The sequence below is a fragment of the Eumetopias jubatus genome, unplaced genomic scaffold, assembly GCF_037043125.1.
Source record: "Eumetopias jubatus isolate StellerSeaLion01/CBP00866 unplaced genomic scaffold, mEumJub1_p1.0 scaffold_7, whole genome shotgun sequence".
Taxonomy (NCBI): Eukaryota; Metazoa; Chordata; class Mammalia; order Carnivora; family Otariidae; genus Eumetopias; species Eumetopias jubatus.
In genome coordinates this window covers 76,375,547-76,402,725 of record NW_028274813.1, presented here as the reverse complement: position 1 = coordinate 76,402,725, position 27,179 = coordinate 76,375,547, and the positions used below count along the sequence as shown (strand labels likewise).

The following is a 27,179-nucleotide window of genomic DNA, read 5'->3' as shown; positions in this document are numbered from 1 at the left end:
TGGTGCAGGTGGCTGCACGGTGGGCCAGCTGGATCCATTCTGAAGGCTGGATGGATAGGATTTGTTGCTGGTATGGATGTGAGGTGAGAGAAAGAAAGGAATCAATAGGACTCCAGGTTTTATTTTAATGAATTAATTATTTATTGCCTGAGACCCTAAAGAAGGGGTTGCTATGTCCTGAGACAGAGAAGTCTCTGGGAAGATTCTCAGGAGAGACCTTTAGAAGTTGGATTTTGGAGATACTAAGCAGATGGAGATAAAAGCTGGAGTTCAGGGAAGAAGCCTAAGCTGGTGATACAAACATGAGAGCCATTCATGTACACATAGTTTGGTTTTTGTTGTTTTTTTTTATTTTAGTCACCATACATTACATTATTAGTTTTTGATGTAGCGTTCCATGATTCATTGTTTGCATATAACATCCAGTGCTCCACGCAGAACATGCCCTCCTTAATACCCATCACCGGGCTAACCCATCCCCACCCCCCCTCCCCTCTAGAACCCTCAGTTTCTCAGAGTCCATAGTCTCTCATGGTTCATCTTTCCCTCCGATTTCTACCCCCTTCATTTTTCCCTTCCTTCTCCTAATGTCCTCCATGTATTCCTTATGTTCCACAAATAAGTGAAACCACATAATTGACTTTCTCTGCTTGACTTATTTCCCTTAGCATAATCTCCTCCAGTCCCATCCATGTTGATGTAAAAGTTGGGTATTCATCCTTTCTGATGGCTGAGTAATATTCCATTGTATATGTGGACCACATCTTCTTTACCCATTCGTCTGTTGAAGGGTATCTCAGCTCTTGCCACAGTTTGGCTATTGTGGACATTGCAGCTATAAACATTGGGGTGCAGGTGTACCTTTGGATTACCACATTTGTATATTTGGGGCAAATTCCAGCAGTGCAATTGTTGGGTCATAGAGTAGTTCTATTTTTAATTTTTTGAGGAACCTCCACACTGTTTTCCAAAGTGGCTGTACCAACTTGCATTCCCACCAACGGTGTAAGGGGGTTCCTCTTTCTCCACAACCTCTCCAACATTTGTTGTTTCTTGCCTTGTCAATTTTGGCCATTCTAACTGGTGTAAGGTGGTATCTAAATGTGGTTTTGATTTGAATTTCCCTGATGGCTAATGATGAACATTTTTTCATGTGTATGTACATGTAGTTCTTTAAAACCATGAAAGCAAATGAGATAATGAAGGAAGGGAGTGCCGGTAAAGGAAAGAACTCAAAGGAATAGTCTGAGAGCGCTCTAGGGAGCAGCAGAGAGGGAAGGAGGAAGGCATGGCAGCCAAGGTGACTGAGAAGGATCTGCTAGTCAATAGAGGGGAAAGCCAAAAGGTCTACCCTATGAGCCAAATGATGAAAGTTTTCAAAGAAGGAAGGGATTATAAACTATATCAACTTTGTCACCTGGGATCTCGAAATTTCCATTTTACTGCATTTTGCAACTATCAGTGAGTAGTAAGGAATGAGAGATGGGAACCACCCCTCATTTTTGAGAGATTAGAAAAACAACGAAGAGTTCCAAAGGTGTAATCATACTACATCAAAAACAGACAACAGCAAGAGAAAACTCGTAGAAAGGTTGTCTCTAGGGACAAAATAAAACGTCAGCTTCTGCGAGTTGGACATTGGACTAGCTAGCCTCCTCCCTCAGCTTATAACCTTTAGCTTCAATAATTTTTAAATGAGATTAAAAATATTTGTGTGTCTCATGGGGCTGTTGTGGAAGCAGGGTATCCTAGCTCCTTCTTTATAATCCCCACTATTTCCATGTTGGCATTCCAGACCCTACAAGTAAGAAAATGAAGATTTTTGTATGCAATTTTTATGCATAAGCATTTTTGTTACTAGCTGTTTTCAAAGTATATGATTTGTTTTTTACAGAGTAAAAATATTTTTACTCTGTGCCAGGCACTATGCAGAGCATTGAGGGTTCACAGGGAAATGAGAGGCCCCTGCCTCCAAGGACCTTAGAATCTAAGGAAGCAAATAGTCAGAATGGTTGATATTTAGAACATACAGTAGACCACCAGTACCATTAATCCTTGTGAAATAATTGAGGGATAGTCTCATCGTCTTAAGAGCCCACTGATTTTTTGCTTAAGAGATGCTTTGGGGTAAAGGCTGACAATGAGTGCTCTCACCCATGTCTGCATATATTAAGCAGATAGCTCTAACTGTATCAGTTTCCTAACATAGTGTCTGATGTTCAAGATGAGTGGCTGGGACACATCTTCCTTTTTAGAACAATAAATGGTTATGGATTTTCCTCTGCAGTAATGCCTGCACTTAAATGTGGACGATGAAATCTGCTGGATTGCACTCTGTCCCACGCGCTCCCTGCTCACGAGCTTCTTGGTACCGGTGATGTGCAGATCTAACTATAGGGCTGTCATCAGCTGCCTAATGATCTACCTTAAATAGGACTGTCAGCCATTTTGTTTTGTCCCAAAGGGTTCTTTGCAAATGACCCACGGAGAAGAGGGGGAGCCAAGGTGCCCCCAGCCATCAACACAGGGCTCCAAACATGGTGGTTGTGACCCTTGGGCCGGGAGCCAGGGTATAAGAGAGAAGCAGTAGGGATAGAATAGGCAAGCTCCATTCATTTTTAAGTTCAAAGTCTTTCATCTGGAGGAGTATAGAAAGAACTTTACTTTGTCAGAGATGACCTATGATAATATGAAATCTAAGCCAAGAGAGTCAAAGGCCGTATATCCTTGTTCAGGGACAATCACTCAACACCAACACAGGCTGAATCTTTGGCAAGAATAGCTGGCACTTATGAACCACATAGCTTGGAGGGATGCTGACAGATGATACACCTTGGATTGTAATCATTCCTCCCCCTCTCTTACAAGTTTGGGGATGATGTACACCCCTTCCAGTGTTACAGTCATTGGACACAGAAAAATTTTGTTTGATTTTTAGCTCTCTGGTTGTTCTCTCTGGCATTGTGCTCTGTGATTTGGTTACTTTTCAATGTTGTATGGCCATGTGAGGGGGCTGGGAGTTATCTATTTTTATCGACACTGTCACTGTGGGTTTTAAAGTTAGGGAGATGTGAATTCAGACCTATTACTAAGGTCAGTCTCTCAGGAGACTCTTGGGCATCATGGTGAACGGGACAGGCTCCTGATTCAGAGAGTCCCAAGGTTCAAGGTCAGAATCTATTATATAATTTATATGCTGTGTGGTGCTAGGCAAATTAACCTCTCTGTGCTTCAACCTCTTTATCTACAAATAGAAAGGATAATTAATATCTACCTTACAGGGAGGTTGTAAGGACAAAACTGAGATGCTGTGATATGGTGGCACATAATGACGGTTCATTAAATATTCCCTGATGAAAGTTGCCTGATTCCTCTGATCCTTGGTATCCTCATTCTTAAAATGATGTTGTTGTTAATTTTAAATAATCTAGGGGGACATCTCAGCAGTGTGGTATGGAATGAATAGTTGATATTATTATCAATAATAATAATAATAAGTAACAAAACAAAAACATCTGAAATGGGCTTCAAAGCCTCATTATTATTGCTTATGCTCTACTTTTTTATGTCAACATCTGTTCTCATGAGATTATTCAGTTCTGACTCATCAGTGAAAAGTGACCTTTTATGCAGTAATTATTGTTACATGGGTGAGAGTAGACAGATCTCTTTTTAAGATCTGATTCCATATCTCAATCAGTCGATACTTTTACCAAACACATTATGTTTCTAGCTTGGATGGGGAAGTAGTTTCCTGCACTGAGTTTGTAATTAACTAGGGTTACAAGGTAAAAAACACGCATTCAATAAATTATAACCGGGTGTATATTGTGCATAAGGCACTATGTTAGTGAGTATACTGACAGGTATAAACATGAACCAGATGTGGATCCTGCCTTCAAGGGATGCAAAGACAGCTGAGAGGGCTGGGAGAGAGAGCATGGATGCAGACTGCCTGGATTGGGTACCAGACTCTACCCGTCTCCACCGTGAGACTGTAGGCAAGTTACTGAACTGCTCTGTGCAGGGGCTCCTCCTTTGTCAAGTGCAGGTGACACTAGTACTGACACCATAGTGTTGGGGTGAAACTTAGCTGGGTTATTATACATAAAGCACAGTGTCTGTCCTGTACTCTGAGATCAGTAAATGTTAACCATTTCAAAATACATAGTTGGGGATAAGGCTGCATATAAACAACATAATGTAAGAGTACGGTGATATTGCTATGGAAATTTGGCTAGAGGAGAGATTATGTAGGCTTCATAAAGGAATGTGGTATTTGAGCTAAGCTTGGGAGGATAGATAATATATACACAGGGAAAAACAAGGCAAATCAGGGCAGCTTTAGAATCAGATAGTACGAGTAAGAGCATGAAGGGGTGGACAAGGCAAAGAAACTCTACAGGGAAGAAGTTGGGAAAAAAAGAAAGTGAAGGTCTTCATATGCTGGTTCAAGGAATTTGTATTTGCTATGTGGACAGTGGAGAGAGGGTCGTTACGGATTTTCAACAGAAAAACGGTGAGGTCAGAGCTGTGTAACAGACCAGAGGAAAAAAACTCTGAGTGTCTTAATAGCTTGTCTTGGTCCCTAGACCTCCAGTCTGTCCTTTCTCTAGCCCATTTACTGTAGGACCAGAAGGAGGGAAGACTCAGAGACAGGAGATGATGTTTGGGCCAGGGTTGCCAAGAGGTTGGATGTGTCACTACCAAACATGGGGAACATAAAAGGATGAGTAGACTGAAAAGTGCCTTTGGGTGCATTGGGACATGTGGGTTTGTGGCGTTGATAAGTATATGGATAAATTCAGGAATGAGTGGAGGTTTGGAACCTTAGAGTACCACCAAGTTGGAGGTGGAGATGGTCCAGCAACTCCTCCAAATAAAACTGGAAGCCTGAAGAATGGATGAGTTTGCTAAAGGAAGCTGACAAGACCACCCTTGGCTGATCCCTATATGTAGGGATAGCAAGAGAAATTGAACATGGAAAGGATCCATCAGACAGGCAGGAGAACAAGGAGAACACAGAGTTGAGTAAAGGGACAGAAGAGTTTCAAGAGGGAGCATTTTAGGGATGCTAGACAAGACTTATTTGGGATATGGGAAGGTAGTAGGAATGGAAGAGAGATGAGGCTGGAGGCAGAGGGGAGAACTCACTTCCAGGGGAGTGGGCAGAGACCTTTTGATGTATTAGGTAGAAATCAGGAAATGCGTATGTGATCTTTAGTATTATTTCCTAGGAACTTAAGACATGTGTACCCCTCATCCTTAAGGACAGAGACTAGGTCTAAAAAGTCTTGTTACTGATTATTATGCCTTCTGACCTAGCCCTTTCTTCCTCTTTATTTTGTCTTTTTGTCTTACTGTTGGGGGGAAGTGGTGATTTGATATAGACTGAGTTGGATCTGCTGTGAGTCCTACAAAAAGGGGAAGGTGGAGGTCTTGTGGTCTTGTTCCAGTGAAACCAGAGTTCAGACAAAGTGAAAACATATTATTAAAAAAATCCCATAAGTTAATAGAACAAAATCCCAGAGTTCTGTTATTTTCTCTATCAAAAAATCCTTTTCCTTCCTGGCATAGAGGAAGAGAGGGCAGTGCCCTCTGGGAACTGGAAATCCTGGTGAAAGAGCGCAAGAACTCTAAGAGAATGAGAGAGCAAGAAAGGGAAGATTGGGTTCATAGAGCAAGATAGTCTGGCTCTGAGTAGGATTAGTTCTGGATTTAGAATAGGAATCGTCTAGGTTTTGACAAAGAATGTTTGCCATACTGTGTTACTAAAACTGTGGAATAATTAGGTCGGGGTGTTCATTTTGAAGAGATTGTCCACATGAACCTTGAGGTTAGGTGAGATCATGGCTCAAGTGGCGGGGACAAAGGCAATGAGCTGGCCTTTCGGCCATCAGCTCCAATACTCCTGTATTAATGCATCTTGTGTTATAAAACCTGCTGTGCTCTGAAGTCTCGTGGCAGAAGCCTTTGTCATTGGATGGTAGTCAATAAATGTGTGTTGAATTCACACAAAAATGGTCAAATTTTCTGATTGTAATTAAGAGATCAATGAGGGTGCCTGGGTGGCTCAGTCAGTTAAGCATCTACCTTTGGCTCAGGTCATGATCCAGTCCTGGGATTGAGTCCTGCGTTGGGCTCCCTGCTCAACGGGGTGTCTGCTTCTCCCTCCCTCTCTCTCTTTCTCTCTCTCTCAAATAAATTAAATCTTTAAAAAAGAGAGAGAGAGATAAATGGTGGGAGAATTAACTAGGATGTTGATAGTTTGCCCAAGAAGATGCAGAGATTGGCTATCACATACCTGAAAATAGAGGAGTTTTGCAGCTGAGTAGGAAGGTGATCCAAATTTGGCATCGAGGGATGGGAGGAGTGCTCGAGCTTCTGGGGAGGGGAATTACAAAATGTGGAAGAACCTGCAGCCTTCAATTACAGGGAGTTCCTTGGAAATGGTATCCCCTGGAAATACCCAGATTTGATTTAAAGCAAAGGGAGAGAGGGAACAGGGGAAGAAAATGTATGTCAGCACAGGAACAAGTGAATGAGGGAGGGCTGGTAACCGGAGGGGCTTGTGTTCTGTATTTAACCAGGGAGTGAGAGAAGTGATGAGATGGGTTGACTTGACTTGTGGTTCTGCATGGAACTTTGGTGCAAAGATTATAGCGTCAAGTAAGTACTCGAAGGCTCGAGATGTCCATCTCTTGCAGGTTTGCAGAGGTGGTCGGTGCGAAGACAGGCACGGGCTGCCGCTTCAGGTGTTGTCTGCAGCCAGGTCAGCATGGAGCATCCAGTGTCAGCCAGCATGGGGAAGAAAGTGACAGTGTTTGGAGAGCAGGAAACTTGGTGCAGAGTCCCATGCCCATCTGTGTGTCACCCAGAGGGTGGACCTAGGAAAGTTTGTATGCTGGGCTGTTCTTCAGCAGACAGCTGTTGAGCCAGGGCAGGTCCCTTTATCTCATTAGCTGATGGGCAGCCTAGGTTAGGAAGATGGGAATTAGAGGACATGTTAAGTTTCAGAAGACAGAGATGTGGGGCGCCTGTGTGGCTCAGTCATTAAGCATCTGCCTTTGGCTCAGGTCATGATCCCAGGGTCCTGGGATTGAGCCCCGCATCGGGCTCCCTGCTCAGCGGGGAGCCTGCTTCTCCCTCTCCCACTCCCCCTGCTTGTGTTGTCTCTGTTAAATAAATAAATTTTTTTTTTTTTTTTTTTTTAAGAAGAGAGGCAGCCAGTGCAAGGTCAAGCCAAGGTGGTGTGGGCACCTTGGAGTTGAATGGGAATGGGAAATGAAGTCATGGAAACAGGTGTCTTCAGCTCAAGCTGAGGAGAAAATTTTGGCGACTCACCCATTCCTGAAAAGTCTGGTCCGTAACACACTCCTGTGATTTCTAAATGCCTGTTCTTTGGGGTTTTTTTGTGTGTTTTCTTTTTTTGCTGGTGAGTTGTGCATAGGTGAGAGATACTTAAATATTCCTCAGTACGGGGTCCTGTTGACATTTTGGACAGAAAAATTATGTTTGGAGAACTGCGTCTTGCAGTACAGACCCCTTAACTCCCGTGACCCATTGCACAATGCACATAGCGCCCCTCGGTCATTTTGACAACTGAGAGGACTCCCTTGCTGCCTGTGCCCTTTGGGAGGATGTGATTACCTCTGGTCACCACAAGAGCTGGGGGAGACTCCACCTGGGGGAAAACTTCATTGTCTTCAGAGATTTCACTGAATCCGCATTTTGAGAGTGTAGTGCTATTCTGGAGTTTTATTCCATCTCAACTCAAATGAAGACCATGAATTCTGACTTCACTATAAGCAGAGGCTTTTAAACTTATTACTGACTCAATTTAATGATGAACAGCGACATTTCTGTGCCAGTAAGAGTGTGGAGCTTTTTTTTTTTTTTCTCTCTCTCTCCTCAGTCTTCTTTTCATATGTCTGTGATTTGTGTCTTCTCACATTTTCCTATAGCCCCAGCCCAATCTCTGGGTACCAGCAGACATCTTTTTGGGGGATCTCTTACTATTGAATCTCTTTATCTTCCCATCAGGTGGAAGGATTTTATTTTTTCCATGTGACCAGGCACATGGCAGACACCTTTCAAGAAAAACCATTTCTGTTTAGTCCACCTGTCCAATGTTCAGGGACAAACACTAACATCAGGGGCCTGGGGATGAGGCAGGGCAACAGGAGAGACTTTCCTAGGGAGGAAGTTCCAACTGGCCCTCCTCTTGTTACTCCTTTAACTCAACCACACCTGCAGATGTTTTTGATGTTGGAAACCCAAAGGTAAAGTGGTGGGGAGAGCGGGGGCATAGATGGACAGATTGGAGGAATGATAAGGAAAATTGTTTCCTCTCAGCCTCAGGCAGGGTTGTGCAAGAGATGAGCATGTTAGTGTAAATAAAGGTTGGCCTCATTTCTGGACCATCAACAAGAGGAATGCTGTTGAAACAAGATCTCTGAAATTTCAGGAGGGTTGTTTTGAGAGTGATGCGTAGGAGAGAGGTCCCCCTCTTTAAGAATTCAGAGTGGTTCCTCTACTTGACCTTCAGCTCCTCCCTTCAATGTGAATCCTCCAGGCTTCTCTCAGCCTTCCTTTCCCATATGTTTAGGACTCATTTCCTGTCACCGTCCACAGCTTCCTTCTGTCATCCCTGGCAAATGTGTTACCCACTATGTGCACCCGCATCCCCCCCACAACACGGCTCTTGCCTCCTCCAAGCCTGACGCCAAATGGACTTTCCCTCCACGGATCCCATCTCTGCTTGATCTCTGCTGTTGTCTCTCTTCCCCTAGATCACATCTCACTGTCCTGTTCCTGTTGTTTATTTGGAGATTGCTTAGATTTACTCTCCTGTCCGTCCACGTATTGAAATTGTCTGCTCACCTGGATTGTGTGCCTTTCCTGTGTCCCAGCAGTGAGGCTCATGCTGCAGATGTCTGTGGTGTATACGTTCCATATCACGGACCTGCTCCCACTAACGCCACCCCAGAGTTGAGAGTTCTGACTCGGGAGGTCCTCAGCACGGCCCTGTGAATAGCACACTCTCCTTTTCTGTATCACATGCAAAAGCATGTACCTCTCGGTGTACCTGATAACGATGCAACAAGGTGACTTGGGGACCTGGTTCCATGTGGGGAGGTGGCCCCGCTCACTCACATGCGTGTCTCTATTCTGCCGGCAGGAAGATGAGGTGGTTCTCCAGTGCATCGCAAACATTCACAAGGAGCAAAGGAAGTTCTGCCTGGCAGCCGAGGGCCTTGGGAACCGCTTGTGCTTCTTGGAACCCACTTCAGAAGCCAAGGTAAGACTGATCACCTGCCCTGTGTCTTCTCCCCTTGGCCTCCCAGCAGTCATTTGGGGGGAAGGAGCTGCATGGAGGGGATGAGGAAGGAGATGAGGAAGAAGGGAGAAAGAACACATTTGTTTTGAAAAGGGGAAGCAGATCAGATTTAAACCATACCTCTCCCCAGCACAGGAACCCCTGCAGTAGGAACCCAGAGCAGTGAAGAATTGTTTGCCATTCTTACCAGGATACCAATGATGCCTTGAGGTCACTGTCAGCCCTCGCAGAAGAGGTTCTCTTCATCCTTCCAGAACACCGTTTTGTGTTAATTCCTGGAAGTCTGAGTGCATGTTCTTTGTTCTCAGCCAGCACTGATAGCTCCAGGGACTCACTGGGGCTTGGGCTTGGGTTTCACAGCAAGCACGCTGCTCTCCATTCTGACTGTGCTGAGATCATCATCTCCACCTGCCCACTGTGACCTGGGGGGCAGAGAGGAGCGTCCGTGCTGGTCCCTGCCTGTGTGGTGGCATGTAATGTCCTGTCTCTTCAGCTGCACTTTCAGACCGTCTCTGCTTTTCTTGATTTCTGTGTCAGGTGGATCTGTGTTCACAGTACTTCGCCGTCCTGGCCAGACCTTTAGATCAGTCAGGGTTCTCCAGAGAAACATGTCTTGCTTTCTCTTGATGGGTGGGTGGATAGATAGAGAGGTATTGAAGATATTGCCTCTTGCGATCATTGGGGCTGGCAAGTCTGAAATCTGTACGTCAAATCAGCAGGTCAGAAACTCAGGCAGAAGTTAATGCTGTCTTGAGGCAGAATGTTTTTTTCTCCAAGAAACCTCAGTTTGTTTTTTTAAGGCCTTCAACAGATGAGGCGAGGCCCACCCACATTCTCAAGGGTAACTTTTACTTGAAGTCAACTGTAGATGTTAATCACATCTATCAAATACCTTCACATCAAAACCTGGATTGGTGCTTGATTAAATAATGGAGTACTGTCGTCTAGCCACGGTGACATACAACTGACCATCCTGCCCTCCAAGCTCAGTTTTCTCACAGAACCATTTTTTTGTTTGTTTGTTTGTCTTTTTAATAAGCAGAAAATTGTTACTGTATTTTCCCATAGGCCCACGTGAGGGGCATGTCATTTCTCCACAGGGACCTACACAATCACAGACACATATGCGTAGTTCCACCGAATCCTAGAACACCAGATATGTACTGTGATGGCCATATCTCCCAGAAGCCCTTGTCCTCTCCATCATGTGTTTGCCCTCCCATGGAGGTCACCAATCCCTGAGTACAAATGTCTATTTGTGACAATGTATGGCCAGTGCCAGTAGGACAGAGTCCCATTAAAATAAATGATAAAGAGAGGGGTGCCTGGGTGGCTCTGTTGGTTAAGCATCTGACTCTTGATTTCAGCTCAGGTCATGATCTTAGGGTCCTGGGATCCAGCCCAGCGTCAGGCTCTACGCTCAGCAGGGACTCTGCTTGGGATTCCCTCTCTCCCTCTGCCCCTCCTCATAATAAAAAAGTGGCAAAAGAAGATTTTTTTTTTCTTTTTAAAGTTCTTAGACTTGATTTCCCTGAGGTCTTTCTCATTTGCTTTTGTCCTAAACTAGGTATTTTTCTTTTCATTCCTAGCAGTCTGGGATAATAGTAAGATCACTAGATTAGAAATCATGAAGTTAATTCTCAGCCAATAGCTAGTCATGTGACTATGGGCAAGCCACTCAAAGTTGTTTTCCGTTTTCTCATCTGCCAAATGGGGTATGGCCTGGTGCAGTGGAAAGAACATTGGCCTAAAGTGGAAACCCGTGGTACCATTTTCTGGTCATCCACTGAGTATGGCATGGGGCAGTGGTTTAGGGCACAGACTCTGGAGCCAGACCATCAGAGTTGGAATCCTGTCTCTTACCACTCACCAGCTAAGCTGGGATCTTGGCCAAGGTACTCCACCTTTCTGAGCTTAGTTTCCTCATCTGCTTAATGGGAATTTAATAGTAACTACCTAAATAGGTTGTTATGAGGATTAAGTGAGCTAATACATGTGAAGTGCCTAGCACATTTTAAAGTCTATATAACCATTGACTACTATGATTTAATCTTACCTAAACCAGATGGAAAACAACTATATATCCTAACCCAAGAATATTTTGTATTCCCTAGGAATAAAAATAACCCATACCACACATAAATGCATTTGAGGATGAGAAAATATCCTTCCTAACACCCACTTGACTAAGTGTTCTTATTTTTTTGAGAGAGAGAGAAAACAGAGCACACTTGTGTGCATGTGTGCAGAGTGGGGGAGGGGCAGCAGTAGAGGGAGAGAGAACTCCAAGCAGACTCCCCGCTGAGCACAGAGCCTGATGCAGGGCTCAATCTCATGAGCCTGAGATTACAACCTGAGCCAAAATCAAGAGTCAGACACTTAACTGACTGGGCCACCCAGACACCCCTAAGTGTTCTTATTTTAATTCTTCATTTTAAGTTTAGAACAAGGTAATAAGACTGAAAAGGGGATGTAACATATCATAATTTTATCATCTTGTCACAACTGTTTTCATTTGTTTTTCATTCAGTCTTTGTCCACATGCATCTGTATGTTTTCAAAGTTGTTCTCAGAGTGGATATATAGGCATTCTGCTTTCTTTTCTTTGACGTTTTAGCCAGTTCCATAATGCTCTGTAGTCTTCATGGTTCTTAAAAAACATGTATGTGGCTTTGCTAGTTTGCTTTTGCTTCTTAGAGTAAATGTCCAGGAGAAAAATGACCGGTGTTAGGAGCAAGAACAGTATTCAACTGCTTTCCCCAAAGGATATACCAGTTGTCACACCTGACATGCCCACCATCGTTACATGAGCATATGTCTCTTTTATATATAGGATGAGGAAACTGCACCATGAGTGCTTCTCAAAAATAACAACAAAAAACAACAACAAAAAAAAAAACCAGGGTCAAATTCATGGAAAGGATAGAAAAAGTTCTCAAAACTTCCTATCACCATTCCGGGGAGCGGCAGCTAGCCACCATTTTCTGAGTCTTCAGTCTTTTCTGCAGCCAGCTACACCTATGCACACATCACTTCTGGCCTGTCCCTTTCCTTTCCACGAAATATTTCCCCTGATTCCCTACCATGAAATTTCACAACCACCTGTGCCACTCTTACGTTCTCGGAAGCTAACATAAGGTGTGCAATGAAGTAAGAAGGTGTATTCCCAAGCCTGGCGCTGAGGGTGAGCCATGCATCTCAAACACCACTCTTAGCACCAGTTACAGAGCCACCCGTGACCTTGGCATTCCTAGTCAAGGGTATTTCAAGCTGGTTGAGACTCAGAGAGATAAAATTGAGATAAATTCTAGGGAGAAGACAGACCTCTGAGAAAGAAGAGATGAGATAAGGTTCTCAAAAGATATTCTTAGTGTACAAGCCCTAAGAAAAAGAGGTCACATTGAAGCAAGGCGTGAAAAGGTAGAAGAATGAGAAGCAAAAGTATGCCAACATTTGCTGTAGACATGAGACTATTTAACACTTCGGAGAGCTCTTGTGACTTTCTGTTTGCCGTGGCCCACTCTTCTCTGAAGGTCTTCTGAAACTGCAAATGTCAGCAGATGGAAGCACTGTTACTCAGCTTCCCTTTCAAAGATGCACAGCTCCAGGAATTAAAAGATGTCTTGTTTTATAAGAAGGACTTCAGAATTAGAACCAAAGACCAGGAAACATGGAAAGGAAACATTTTTTCTTTATTTTATCAATAACAGCAGATACTTTTTTCCTGTCATTTTTTTTTTAAAGATTTTATTTATTTATTTATTTGAGAGAGGGAGAATGAGAGACAGAGAGCACGAGAGGGAAGAGGGTCAGAGGGAGAAGCAGACTTCCTGCTGAGCAGGGAGCCCGATGTGGGACTTGATCCTGGGACTCCAGGATCATGACCTGAGCCGAAGGCAGTCGCTCAACCAACTGAGCCACCCAGGCGCCCTTTCCTGTCATTTTTTAAATTTTTTTTTTTAAGATTTTATTTATTTGACAGAGACAGTGCAGCAAAGGGAGAGAAGGAGCAGGAGCTCCCCTCTGAGGAGGGAGCGTGATGCGGGGCTCAATCCCAGGACCCTGGGATCATGACCTGAGCCGAAGGCAGATGCTTAACCTACTGAGCCGCCCAGGTGCCCTTTACTGTCATTTTTAAGTGGAAAATTTGTTCCCAGGAATTTACTGCTTTTCCTCTGGCCCATATTATCTCGTCTATTTTGTACTAACAGTACCAGCTGGGAAGGGGGGTGGGGTGGATCTTACTTGGTTTAACTTAATATCCAAACTCCCGAGACTCTCATGGACTGGTTGGCACTAGTCTGTGCGGTGGGACGGGAACCACCACTTGCCTGCTGAGACATGTCAGGCACACCTGTGGGAATCCTTGCTTCTGAATCCTCCACCCCAGATGACAGCTCGAGTGCAGAGATGAGATCCACATCAGGCAGGTACCATGACTTACAAGCCTCGTGTACCACAGGAAGCAGGGTTTCTTGTAACAACCCCACAGACATAGCTTTTGGGGGCCCCACAAAGGACACCTCCCCCCAGCTAGAAGAGTCTTACACTTAGGGAATTGCAAAGATATGGCTTCCTAGTAGAGTATTGGTGTCTTCTCATTGCAGACTCAGGCTACCAGTCAGGGATCATTTTCACTATAAGCAGTGTTCCTGAGTAACCTCATTCACATAGCAGTTTTACCAGGTTGTGCTACGAACAAAACTGGACAGTTAACTGAAGGTCCTATTCTCATGCAGAAGGAGTAAAGAATTCCATAAGCCTTCTCCCACAGCAGTCTCCATTGATGGCAATTATTTAACTACTCTGGCCTTGTCTGATGTGTCTGGAACCCCAGCACCTTTCCAAATCCTCACTTCTGCCTTCCTTAATTTTAGATCATCAAAAAGTAAGAAGCATATGGGAACTTTCTGTTGAAGATCAGTTTCAGCAGACCAAGGTTTGTTTCACTGACTTTAATGGGGATGAAACAGAAATTGTGAAGTGAAACAACTTAACCCTCATGCCCTTTATTTATTTATTTTTTTTAAGATTTTATTTATTTGTCAGAGAGAGACAGAGCACAAGCAGAGGGAGAAGCAGGCTCCCCACTGAGCAAGGAACCCAATGCAGGACTTGATCCCAGGACCCCGGGGACCCCGGGATCACGACCTGAGGCGAAGGCAGACGCTTAGCCAACTGAGTCACCCAGATGCCCACCCTTGTGCCCTTTAAAAGCCAGAAGCATATCCAAAATCTTCAGGCTCTCAGTGTCTCAGATTGAAGTTCTGTCTCTTTGTCGGGGAACACTTCCTGGTCATGGTGTATTCAAAATGAAAAATCTGATTTCAAATCCAGTTTTCAAACTGAAAATTTCCAGGGGAAAGTTTAGCCCTGTTGCCCTCCACCTCCTCTTTTGAAAATGAAGAATAGTCTGCTCTGGTTTCTGAGAAGTTGGATAGGTTCTAAAGACCCAAGATTAAACATCTGCGATTGTGCAGACATCATTATGTAGATGGCATAAATTAAGAGAATTCTAGGCTAAAAATAACTTATTTTCTATTATTTTTATTATCTTTAGCTCAGAATAGATTAACTGTTGACTTCTAAAACCCTAAGCCTATGCAAATTTGCAGAGAAGGAGGCTCTGCCTGAGGTTGTACGCTTTTCTTTGAACTTCTGATTGCTATTTTGGAGTTTAGTAGTCTCTCTGGACTTAAGATCTTATGAAAAGCCAAACTCCTGGGTGGCTCAGTCAGTTAGGCATCTGCCTTCTGCTCAGGTCATGATCCCGGGGTCCTGGGATCGAGCCCTGTGTCGGGCTCCCTGCTCCACAGGGAGCCTGCTTCTCCCTCTCTGTTTGCCTCTCTCCCTGCTTGTGCTACTCTCTTGTTATCTCTGTCACTGTCTCTATCAAATAAAATCTAAAAAAAAAAGAAAAGCCAAACTATTATAAAACCTATTTAAAAAAAAAAAAACTCCCTTGTCATGTGAGAGAGAATGATAGGTGGAAAATGTGAACCCTTTTGATTGTTTGGTTTACATTTATCAGGCATCATGTGCTCTATGCCACGTACCACGGTGGGTGCTTACATGCTCTCATTTAATTTTTATCGCTCTATGGAACAAATATTGATCTCATTTGCAGAGAAGGATACAAGAATTTGGACAAAGTAAATTCCTGAGGATGATTCATTCCAAACTTGAATGACTAATTCTATAGTACTCAGCAATGAAGAGTATCATGGATCCAACTTACTTACAGATAGAGAAGCCATATTTCTCCATGTGGTTAGATTTTAAGATTACCTGGGCAGATCTCCATACCCCCTCCCACAACCTTCCTGCATCTGTCCTCTGAATGCCTGACATTCCAAAGTTAGAAATTTGTATTTTGCTTAAATCAAGTAGAAACTATTAAAATACAAATGTTCCGAGAGAACACATGAAGCAATGTTAAATTTTTATATCTAATTTTTTTAATATAGATGACATCATCAGGTATTTTCTTGAAACTTGAAAGTTAATACAGAGGAATAAAGCAGATCACTAAGTGCCTCTGTCTTAGGATATAAGGCACAGAAACACTGGGAATGTGGGATCAAATGTCTACCACATTGAATTAGGATAGTTTACCTGTCTTGATGCCTCCCCTCCGCCAGACTGTGAGCACTGAAGTGAAGACAATGGTTAAGACAGTGATTAAGAAACATGACCATGGACCATGGAACAAGACTGCTTGGGCTGGTAATTCAGGCTCCACTGATTAACAGCTATCTGACCATGGTTCCAATGATTTTACCTCTCTCTGCCTCAGTTTCCTTGACTTGAAAACTATCCATCTTATAGATTATTATGAAGATTGAGTTTCATGGGTTCCTAATTGTAAACACTTAATAACAGTGCCTGACACACCCCAAAGTGCTTTTTAAGCAATAGCTTTTTTTATCCCAAGTATGGAGTCAGACACACTTGAGGTCATCAGGAGCCATTGCTTGATGAGTTACCCACATACTGAATTAAATTAGTCAAATATTTAAATTAAATATTTATTTTTTACTTTTATTTCCAATGTAGTTAACATACAGTGTTGTATTAATTTCAGGTGTACAATATAGTGATTCAACAACTCATTGCTCATCATCATAGTGTACTCTTCATCCCTTTCACCTATTTTACCCTTCCCCCCACCCACCCCCCTCTGATAACCATCAGTTTGTTCTCTAGAGTTCAGAGTCTGCTTTTTGATTTGTTTCTTTTGTTTGTTTTGTTTCTCAAATTTTACATATGAGTGAAATCATATGGTATTTGTCTTTCTCTGACTGACTTATTTCACTTAGCATAATACCCTCTAGCTCCACCCACATGGTTGCAAATAGCAAGATTTCATTTTCTTTGATGACTGAGTAGTATTCCATTGTGTAGATACACCACATCTTCTTTATTCCTCTATCAATAGACACTTGGGCTGCTTGCATATCTTGGCTATTGTAAATGTTGTTATAGCTGATGTCAGAGAAGGTACTGCCTGTGTTCTCTTCTAGGATTTTTATGGTTTCAGGTCTCGTATTTTAGGTCTTTAATCCATTTTGAGTTTATTTTTGTATGTAGTGTAAGAATAAATATTCTAAAGGCCTGGAATTTGACCATCAGCAGGACATTTATGACATTTAAAGTGAAATTAATGAGAGTCAGAGTAAGTTAGATGAAAAGGATTAAGCAATGAGTGAATAGTTTTAAAAAATAAAGTGAATCAGTGGGATGTACGTTTTTATTATTATCGATTTCTAATTTAATTCTGATATGACCAAAGCCATGCTCTGTAGATTTAAATTCTTGGCAATTTACTGGGACTGTTTTATGGCCTAACATGTGGTCTATCTTGCTTAATACTCCATGTCTTCTACTTTTAAAAAGTGGGTCTTTTTCAGTTCTTAGCTAGTGTTGTATGAATATTAAGAGGGTTGATCATGGCGTTCAAATCTTCTGTTCTTACTGAGTTGTATTTATACTATCAATTACTGAGAGAGAGGTGTTAAAAACTATGAAGATTTGTCTGTGTCTTGCTTTAGTTCTGTCTGTTTTGTTTCATGTATTTTAAAGGTCTCTTAGGTGTGTGTATTCATATATATAGGATTTTTATTTTCTGGATGAATTAATCTTTGTGTCATTATCAAAGGCTCCTATTTATCCTTGATCTTATTGTACACTTTGATATTAACACAGCCATAAGCTTTCTTAGGTTTACTATTTTGTGGTATATCTTTTTCTATTTTTTTTTTTTTAAAGATCTTATTTATTTGAGAGAGAGACACAGAGAGGGAACACAAGCAGGAGGAGTGGGAGAGGGAGAAGCAGGCTTCCCGCTGTGCAGGGAGCCTGATGCGGGGCTCGATCCCAGGACCCTGGGTGAGCTGAAGGATGAGCTGAAGGCAGATGCTTAACAACTGAGCCACCCAGGCACCCCTCTTTTCCTATCTTTTTTGTGTTCAGTTTGTTTTTTATCTTTATATTTAAGGCACGTCCCTCATAAGCAACATATAGTTACACGTTACTCCTCCCTCTTTTTATAATCTCTGCTGTGTTATTGGAGTGTTCAGTCCACTTAAGTTTATTGTAACAATTAATACCATTGGGTTTTAGTCTACCATCTTACTATTTTGTTTTCTTTTGTTTCCTCTGGTTTTTATTCTTCCGTTCCTCTTTTTTTTTACCTTAGGATAAATCAAATATATTTTAGTATTCTATTTTGTCTCAATTGGCTTTTTAGCTCTACTTCTGTGTTTTATTTTTTAGTCCTTACTTTGGGGATTACAGTATAAATCCTTAACTTCTCAGAGTCTGTCTGGAGTAGTATGATACCACTTTCCTTTTATCCTCTGTGCTATTATTGTCACATGTTTTATTTTTACAAGTTACATAATATGCAGTACTTTCTTATTTTTGTTTCAGAGTCATCTTTGAATTTGTCTCAAGGAAATTAAGAAAAGGAAAATAATCATCCTTTATAATATTCATATATTTACCATTTTCAGTGCTCTTTGGTCCCCTAGATCCAGACTCCCATCTAGTAGCATTTTCCTTAAGCCTGAAGAATGTCCTTTAGCATTTCTTGTAGTGCAGGTCTGATGACAAACTCTCCCCGCTTTTGTTTCACTGACAATGTCTTTATTTTGTCTCTGTTGTTGAAGGATATTTTCTCTGTAAATTCCTTGTTTGATTTTTTTTTCTTTTATCACTTTAAATATAGTGTTTTACCATCTTTGGTCTCCTTTTTTTAAAATGAAAAATGATCTATCATTCTTATGATTCCTCTATATGTAGTAAGTCTTTTTTTGCTGGCAGGTTTTAAGAATTTTCTTTATCTTTGATTTTAAACGTGTTGAATTCAAAAGTACTGTAAGACATCCAAGAAAAAATTTTGATAGGCATCTGAACATATAAAACAGAAGTTCAGAAGAGAAGTTGGGATTAATCTTTTCAAAGCTTCAGAATATCTTTGCTTTTCAGTTTGAATGATTACATTTGAGGGTGGTTTTCTTTGCATTTATCCTGCCTGCGTTTTGCTGAGCTTCGTGGATCTTTTGGTTGTTGTTGTTTTGTTTTTAATCAAGTTTGGAAACTTGGGGGCCATTACTTCTTAAAATATTTTTTCTGCCACATTTGCTCTTTCTGAAAATCCAATTACTTATATATTAAACTGTTTGCTATTTTTCTATAGGTCCGTAAAATGGTTTATTTTTTTTCAACTATTTTTCTCTCTGTGCTTCATTTTGAATATTTCTTACTGGCTTGTCTTTATGTTAACTGATACTTTTATTTAATATAAATGTGCCATTAACTGCCTCCAGTGAATTTTTTTCCAGCTATGTATTTTTAAATTCTGAACTTTCTATTAGTTCACTTCTAAGGTGTTATATAGTAACCTCAAATTCTCTTCTGCCATTATTCTCATTTTTTCCTCTAAGTTTATTAACGTAGTATAATAGTTATTTTAAATACTTGACTATTAATACCAGTATCTGGATTGTCTGTGGGTCTACTCCTACTAACTGAGCTTTCTCTTGATAATGAGTCACATTTTCCTATTTCTTTTGATATCTAGTAATTGTATACTGAAGATTGTAGGTGGTATTTTTTATCTTCCCCTGAAGATATCTCCCCCTCATTTTTTTTTCTTCCCCTGAAGGGTATTGCATTTTATTCTAGCAGGCAGTTAAATTATCAGTGGACCTCCTTGATCTTATGGAGGCTTAGTCTAATTTGGTTTTGGTTTTAGTCCTAGAATATAGTCCTTGTTCTTGGGATTAAAGCCCTTCTGAGTTTTAATGAAAATCCTGAAGTTTTTCCTAACCCCTTCGAAATAGTAAGACTGGAACACCAAATTCTGACACTCTGAAACTGGGTAGCTGCTGAAACCTTCACTCACTTTTAATGTTCTGTTGCCCTCCTTTGGGTACTTGAAATACTGCCCTGCACAGTGGAGTTGGCCAAAAAATTTGAGGGACATTTGTGTGCTGATTTTGGGTTTTCATCTATGGTGGTTCTGTTCTTTCCAGCATTCTCCTTTTCAATTTCCTGACATTCTGACAGCCCAAAGTCAGGCCTCTGGCTCCATCACAACTTTTTCCGGAGGTTTATCCCCCATGAACCCCATGAACAGAGGAAGTACCCTCAAAGGAAAATTTAATTAATGTAGATATCACTTATTAGACTTCCCATCTTTCAAGAGTCCTATTCCTTCCAGCTTTAGGTTGCTCTCCAGTGCCTTCAAAGAGTTTTTAAAAATTTTTGTTCAGAATTAATAATAGTTGTTGTCAAGAGAGTTATTCTGCTGTAAGCTTCTCCATTGTTGCCTGAATCAGAACTTCATCAGTGAGTGTTCACTACTCTTTGAAGCAGTTTAATTTTAAAGGAAGAAGAGGGGCGGCTGGGTGGCTCAGTCAGTTAAGCCTCCTCCTCTTGACTTCGGCTCAGGTCATGATCTCAGGATTGTGACACTGAGTCTCATGTCAGGTTCCATGCCTGCTTAAGATTCTCTCTCTCCCTCTCCTGCCCCCCCCCAAAAAAATGGGAAGAGAAAATAGTGTTAAAGCAGAATCTAGGTAATCAAGCTGTTTTCACAGTGAGAAACACAAGCATGTTTCTAGGCAAAGGAGGAGGTCCAGAGAAGGAGAGATTGAGGTTGCAAAAGATAGGGAACTAAGAGATGGCACTATTAGTGAGGGGATGAAATTCAGTGTAGCTTTGGCATATGCAAAAGAGAAGAGGTGAGGGGATTTTGAGGTAGCAAGGATAGGAGCTGAATGTATACAGGGATTTGTTGTCAGAAGAGAACACGAACTTATGGAAGCTATATGGATTCCTCATATGAAAAAAGGAAGTGAAGAGACAAGAACTAAATTGAATTCAGGTATGGCTAACAGAATGCATAGGATGGATAAAGAATGAAGGTGGGAGGAGTCAAGTGTGACTCCAGAGTTATAGGCTTTAGCTGCCTATAGAGGGCATTTTATTTAGTGAAAGGAATTTATTTGGAAAGGAGTAAGTTAGGCCAGATGATGGTGGTGAAGCTTATGAACTGAGGTTTGGACATGTTGAATTCCAAAGGCCAGTAAGAGACACAGGAAAAAAATCTGATAGGCATCTGGACATACGGATCAGAAGTTCAGAAGAGAGGTTAGGGCAGAGGTAATATTTAGGAGATAATGGCTTAAGGCTAGTAAATCAAACTGTGAGAGTGAGTGGCAAATAATGGATTAAGAAATGAGAAGGCCTGCAACAGACACATGAAAAAGTGCTCAACATCACTCGGCATCAGGGAAATCCAAATCAAAACCTCAGTAAGATACCACCTCACACCAGTCAGAACGGCTAAAATTAACAAGTCGGGAAATGACAGATGTTGGCGAGGATGCGGAGAAAGGGGAACCCTCCTACACTGTTGGTGGGAATGCAAGCTGGTGCAGCCACTCTGGAAAACAGTATGGAGGTTCCTCAAAAAGTTGAAAATAGAGCTTCCCTACCACTCAGCAATTGCACTACTGGGTATTTACCCTGAAGATACAAACGTAGTGATCTGAAGGGGCATGTGCACCCCAATGTTTATAGCAGCAATGTCCACAATAGCCAAACTATGGAAAGAGCCTAGATGTCCACTGACAGATGAATGGATAAAGAAGATGTGGTATATTATACACAATGGAATATTATGCAGCCATCAAAAAATGAAATCTTGCCATTTGCAATGACATAGATGGAACTAAAGGGTATTATGCTAAGCAAAATAGGTCAGTCAGAGAAAGATAGTATCATGTGATCTCACTGATATGAGGAATTTGAGAAACAAGACAGAGGATCATAGGGGAAGGGAGGGGAAAATGAAACAAGATGAAATCAGAGAGGGAGACAAACCGTAAGAGACTCTTAACCTCAGGAAACAAACTGAGGGTTGCTGGAGTGGTGGGGGGTGGGAGGGATGGGGTGGCTTGGGTGATGGACATTGGGGTGGGTATTGCTATGGTGAGCGCTGTGAATTGTGTAAAACTGATGAATCACAGACCCATACCCCTGAAACAAGTAATACATTATATGTTCATAAGAGATAAAGAAACGAGAAGTCCTGGAAAATGTCAATATTTAAAAATGAGTAGATGAAGAGTAACATCACAGAGAATGAGAAGGAGCATCCTGAGAGCTCAGGAGAAAAACAGTCATGTGCAGTGTCATAGAAGCCACAGAAAGCACAGGCAGAGTGTCAAGAAAGGGGCATAGTCAGTAGGGTAGAACGCCATTGGAAGTCAAGTAATTTAAGGATGAAACGTGTCCATTAGATGTAGTGACATGGAGGCTAGCAGCAGTCTTGGTGAGAGTTCTTTCAATGGGGGTGATGAAGGTACAGGCCAATTTATTTTTTTCAGAAGCCAATTTAGAGGAAGTAAAGAGTAAGAAGTGAGGGAAAAAAAGGCAACCTGTGCAGATTATCTCTAAAAGAGAGAGTGCAATGGCTGGAGAGGGCTGGAGGATGGAGGGATTTTTGTAATGGGAAAGACTTAAGTGTGTGTAAGTGCTTCATGGGAAGGTGCACGTGGAGAAGGAGGTGGAGAAGATTCAGGAGAGAGAAGGATGGCTGAGTTTGAAAATCACTGGTCTAATGAAAAGGACTGGTGATAAGAGCAGAGGAGGAACTGACTTTCAAGTAAAGGAGGAACTTCTTTGCCATTGAACAGGAAGAAGGAAGGCAAGGATGAGAGTAGATGGGTAGGTTCTGTCCGTTTGGAGAGAGAGGAGTGTAGGATTGCTGAGCAGTGGGTGGGCCCAGCATTGAGGGACAGTTGAGGTTGATGAGCATTAATTTTTAGTGTGGTCGGTTTTCTGACTGTGTCCTTGTCAGCAGTCACCAGCAGTCCCAGCACAGGCATGAATACAGGGGATAGTTAATTCAGCCAGGGTCAAAGTGTTGCAGGTGACTGTGATCAGTGATAAAGGGGCAAGAGAGTCTGGGAGTCTGGCCAATGAAATCTTGGAATTTAGGCTGAGTGGTAGCAAAAAGAAATAAGGGATAAAAACAATGATGAGAGCAGTTGAGTGCGTGAGCAAGCTGGAAGGTGAGTGGCTGGTGAGACAGTGGGCTGTGTCGGAGGTTTCAGAGTGGAGTGGTTTGGTTGAAAACATGGTTCCAGTGTATGAGAGAAGGTGGCTCAACTGGAGAATAGAAGATTATTGGTAAGGAGGAAGCAGAGTAACTGAGAGGCCATGTGTGATGGATTATTCATATAATACATTAGTTTCCTATGGCTGCATAGCAAATTACCACGCATTAGGTGGCTTAAAATAACGGAACTTACTCCTTTGTAGTTCTGGAAGCTAGAATCTGAAACCAAGTTTTTGGCAGAGACCTGCTCCCAACCGAAACTTCTGTGGGAGGATTCCTCCCTGCCCATTCCAGTTTCTGGTAGCCCCGCATGTTCTGTATAACCCCAATGTCTGCCTTCATCTTCACATGGCCCTTTTCTCTCTCTGTGGGTCTGTCTTCACCTGGTGTTTACCTCTTATTATAAGGACATCAGTCATATTGGATTCGATCACCCCACTGACCTCGCCTTAATTTGATTACATCTTCAAAGACCTTATTTCTAAATATGGTCAAATTCACAGGTGCCAGGGGTCAGGTCTTCATATATTTTGGGAGGACGCAATTGAACAAATAACACTGTGAATGTTCAAATCACCAGTAGGTGGATTAAAAAGGAGCCAGAGCTTTTTCAGTGAAGGGCAGGTCCAGGAAATGCACAGAGCAGTGAGGGAGAGAGTGGAGAACGACGTTACCAGACGTAGGAAGCTTCAAGAAGAGGCGTGAACTCGTGGGAAAGTAATGATCTGAAGGTAGTCCTGGTGGGAGAAGGACACAGAACCCGCCTCCTAACTGTCAGTCACATGAGGTAGGAGAGAATGAGCATCCTGTCATTGGGAGATACCCAAGGGAAGCGGGGTCCTTTGGGAGGAGCTGGATTTCATCTGTTCAGCTGGTGTTCAGGGAGAAGGCAGAGGGTGGATGATGGAGCATGTTGATCATGGAGCAGGTGTTCTGGAAGGGAAAAGGGGCTGAGGAGATCGGAGGGAGAGAGCATTAAGGAAATGACCACACAGAAGAGGAAAGATAATGCAGCAGAGAATTTACACAGTGGCAGTTGTCCAAGAAAACAAAGGTAATAGCCTTTGCGGGCTTAGCCTTAGTCTTCTGGAGGATGGCGGCCATGTTGTGGCATGAGGAAATGGAGGCTCGACAGTCATTCTGTGAGACAAGACATTCTTTTTCTCTTAGCTGCTGGAGTTCCTGTTTGCATGTCCGAGTCTTGCTGTCCAACGTGTACAAGTGAATAGAATGGCTGGGAGTATTCTATACAGTCATGCTGGCCTGGTGAGCTGGCCCTCTGGTGCAGTCCTGGGGGGACGGGGGTAGGCTCTCTGCACTGAGCAGCTACCCTGCATCAGGTTATTGTTCACATGGGGCCAAGCACTAGTACTGCTTTGTGCGGGGAGGAAAAAAAGGGCTCATTTCACATTGGTCCACATGTGGAGTACAATTCTAACTGTGCTTGGATTCTGAAAAACACGGCTCCGGTTCTTCTCCATTAGCAGCTCAATTATTTTCTTTTAGAAAGTTTTATTCTTATTTCTGCATCCGCACTGAGCCTCATGCTCTGCTATTTCTGACTGTCAAGAGATGAGAAGGGAAACAGCTATCCCAAGAAATAGCATAAAAGTCAAGTTTAACACATGTCGGTTTTTTTTTTTTTTAAGATTTTATTTGAGAGAGAAAGAGAGCACGAGTTCAGAGGGGGGTGGAGGGGCAGAGGGAGAGGAAGAAGCAGACTCCCTAGGAGCCTGACAGGGGGCTCGATCCCAGGATCCCGAGATCAAAACCTGAGCCAAAGGCAGATGCTTAACCGACTGAGCCAGCCAGGTGTCCCTCATGTGTCAGGTTTTTCAATGCACTTACCATTTGCTGGACCCGAGGACCTAGTTGTTTTAAAAAAGAAAAATCCAGTCTTTTAACCCCGAGATCTTTCCTCATCTATATTGTTCGCCTTCCTACTTGAGTTATTAATACTGTTGCGATAACATGTCTGCTTGAGGCAATACCAGTCCCTCTTTTTATTTAAAGACAGTCTGTACCTTAGTGGTGGGAATCTTCACAAAGAATTTATTCAGTGTGTAAAGTGACACCATAGCTCTGCTGTTCATTTGTCACTTACTTGTTCACAGCAGGCAAATGGCCCCAGGTGAATTATGAGTAGGTATTATTCATACCCGGGCTCCTCTGCAGTACTTAGTACTTTGCTCTTCAGACCTAAGGGCTGCTATTTTGGTCTCGATTAGCAGTGTTTTTTCTTCCTCCATCAACTCCTGAACTTACTAATTATATCACGAAGACTTGCCTTTTTTCCCCCTGTGATTACCTCTTTTTCATTTGTTGCTTTTACGTGGAAGAAACATGATGTGTTGCATTTGTGTTAGAACTTGAATCTTAAGAATGCAAGCCATGTCATATGTATCATTTGTATTCCTCATGGGTATTTTAAAACCTGGGGATAGAGCGCCTGGGTGGCTCAGATGGTTAGGCAACTGCCTTCGGCTCAGGTCATGATCCTGGAGTCCTGGGATCGAGTCCCACATCGGGCTCCCTGCCCAGCAGGGAGTCTGCTTCTCCCTCTGACCCTCCCCCCTCTCATGCTCTCTATCTCCCATTCTCTCTCTCTCAAATAAATAAATAAAATCTTTAAAATAAAATAAAATAAAACCTGGGGATAAACTTAAATCATGATTATGACCTTCTGTGTAATCCGTTGAAGTTATGTTCATATTCATAATTCACAGATCAAACCATTTCTAAAGAACACTGGATAGTGATTTGAGAAAGTTTTCCCTCCAGCTTGCTGTAAAATGTTCCACAGGATAACCCCTCAGGTCTGATTGTGACTCTCCTTTGAGGAGAGTTTTGTAAAGGAAACGTTCAAATTTGTTTTCGAAGTTAAGATTTCCAGACATTTAAGTTGACAGCTTCTTCTTCTCAGTAGTTCATTCAGTAGTTTTATTCTTCAAAATTTCATTCTTTTTTTAAAGATTTATTTATTTGAGAGAGAGAGAGAGTGCTTGCATAGGTGACAGGAGGGGCCAGAGGGCCAGAGGGCCAGAATCTTCAAGCAGACTCCCCAGTGAGCCCAGAGCCCGGCACGGGGCTCAGTCTCATGACCCATGTGATCATGACCTGAGCTGAAACCAAGAGTCAGAGGCTTAACTGACTGAGCCACCCAGGCAACCCTAAAGCTTCATTCTTTTTAATAGTGACCTGAACAAACTACACGACTTGAAAAATTTTATGAATCCTTTGCAAACAATATTTTTTTGTTCTTCATGTGCTGACATGCAGCAAATAGGTGATTTTAGATAATTCCAACACATTGGAGAATTAATTTGTTTTTGTTCATCCACATTGTATTTCAGGGAATGATTACAAAGTGTTCCTAATGCAGTCATTCCAGAATTGAGCTGCTTTCTCTATAAGGACATTTTCAAATAATTTTCCTCTCCTTTCACTTAAACTCAACTGAGCCTTATCCAAAGCCTTTAGAAGATGCAAACAGCTGGTGCAAGAGAGCTATCTGTAAGTCTCCCTTAAACAGTTGTTTTCTTAGCTATAGAGTGGTTGACAAAATTAAAAACCCCTTGACCTAATGATCCATTTCTTATTGCAGCACTGTCATTAAGGATTTTTGCCTCAAGCCCCACTTGAGCGCTTCACTCTACCTCCCAAGATATTTCTCCCTCTGAAAAGAACAGACTGTCATCGCTTTGGGGTGGTTCAGGTACACTGCCACCTCAGAGCACAGAGGGTGGAATAATGGATCTCCAGCCCACCTCTTCCATCCCCGAAGCAGTCCCTTGAGACTTGAAATTTGAATTGTTACCCTGATAGGCTGTGGGATCTGGGTTCAGACAATTTCACTTCTTTTACCTAAAGAGGAGGAGAGTTTTTAGAAATCAATGCAAATTCTGAGACTGTGTCAACAGAGAAGCCATAGTGTTCTCATCAGCAGAGTCTCTAGTAAACAGCTAGAGAGTACTTTTGGTGAAAAATACAGCCAAGAAAGAGGAGAACTTTTGGGTGTTCATGAGAAAGTTTCTACAGCCGCCTCTGATCACCGTTCAAGTTGAAAAAGAAGCGCTATGCTTTTGCTCACTACCTGGTTTCCCAGGTAAGTTATGTCAAGAATGTTTTATCTTTAAAGATGATAAGCCTGAGGCACCTGGGTGGCTCAGTCAGTTAAGCATCTGCCTTTGACTCAGGGCATGATCC

The 27,179-nt window shown here is 42.3% G+C and overlaps 1 protein-coding gene across 1 annotated transcript in view; it reads left to right on the top strand.

Moving 5' to 3' along the window:
- The first annotated feature begins 726 nt into the window (after nucleotides 1-726).
- The window catches only part of RYR3 (ryanodine receptor 3), a 364,573-nt gene continuing 338,120 nt past the window's right edge, over nucleotides 727-27,179 (top strand). Inside the window, exons 1-3 of the mRNA XM_088025080.1 lie at nucleotides 727-734; nucleotides 4,378-4,404; nucleotides 9,169-9,301. Coding sequence (XP_087881206.1) covers nucleotides 727-734; nucleotides 4,378-4,404; nucleotides 9,169-9,301 — 168 coding nt within the window. The remainder of the gene's footprint in view (nucleotides 735-4,377; nucleotides 4,405-9,168; nucleotides 9,302-27,179) is intronic.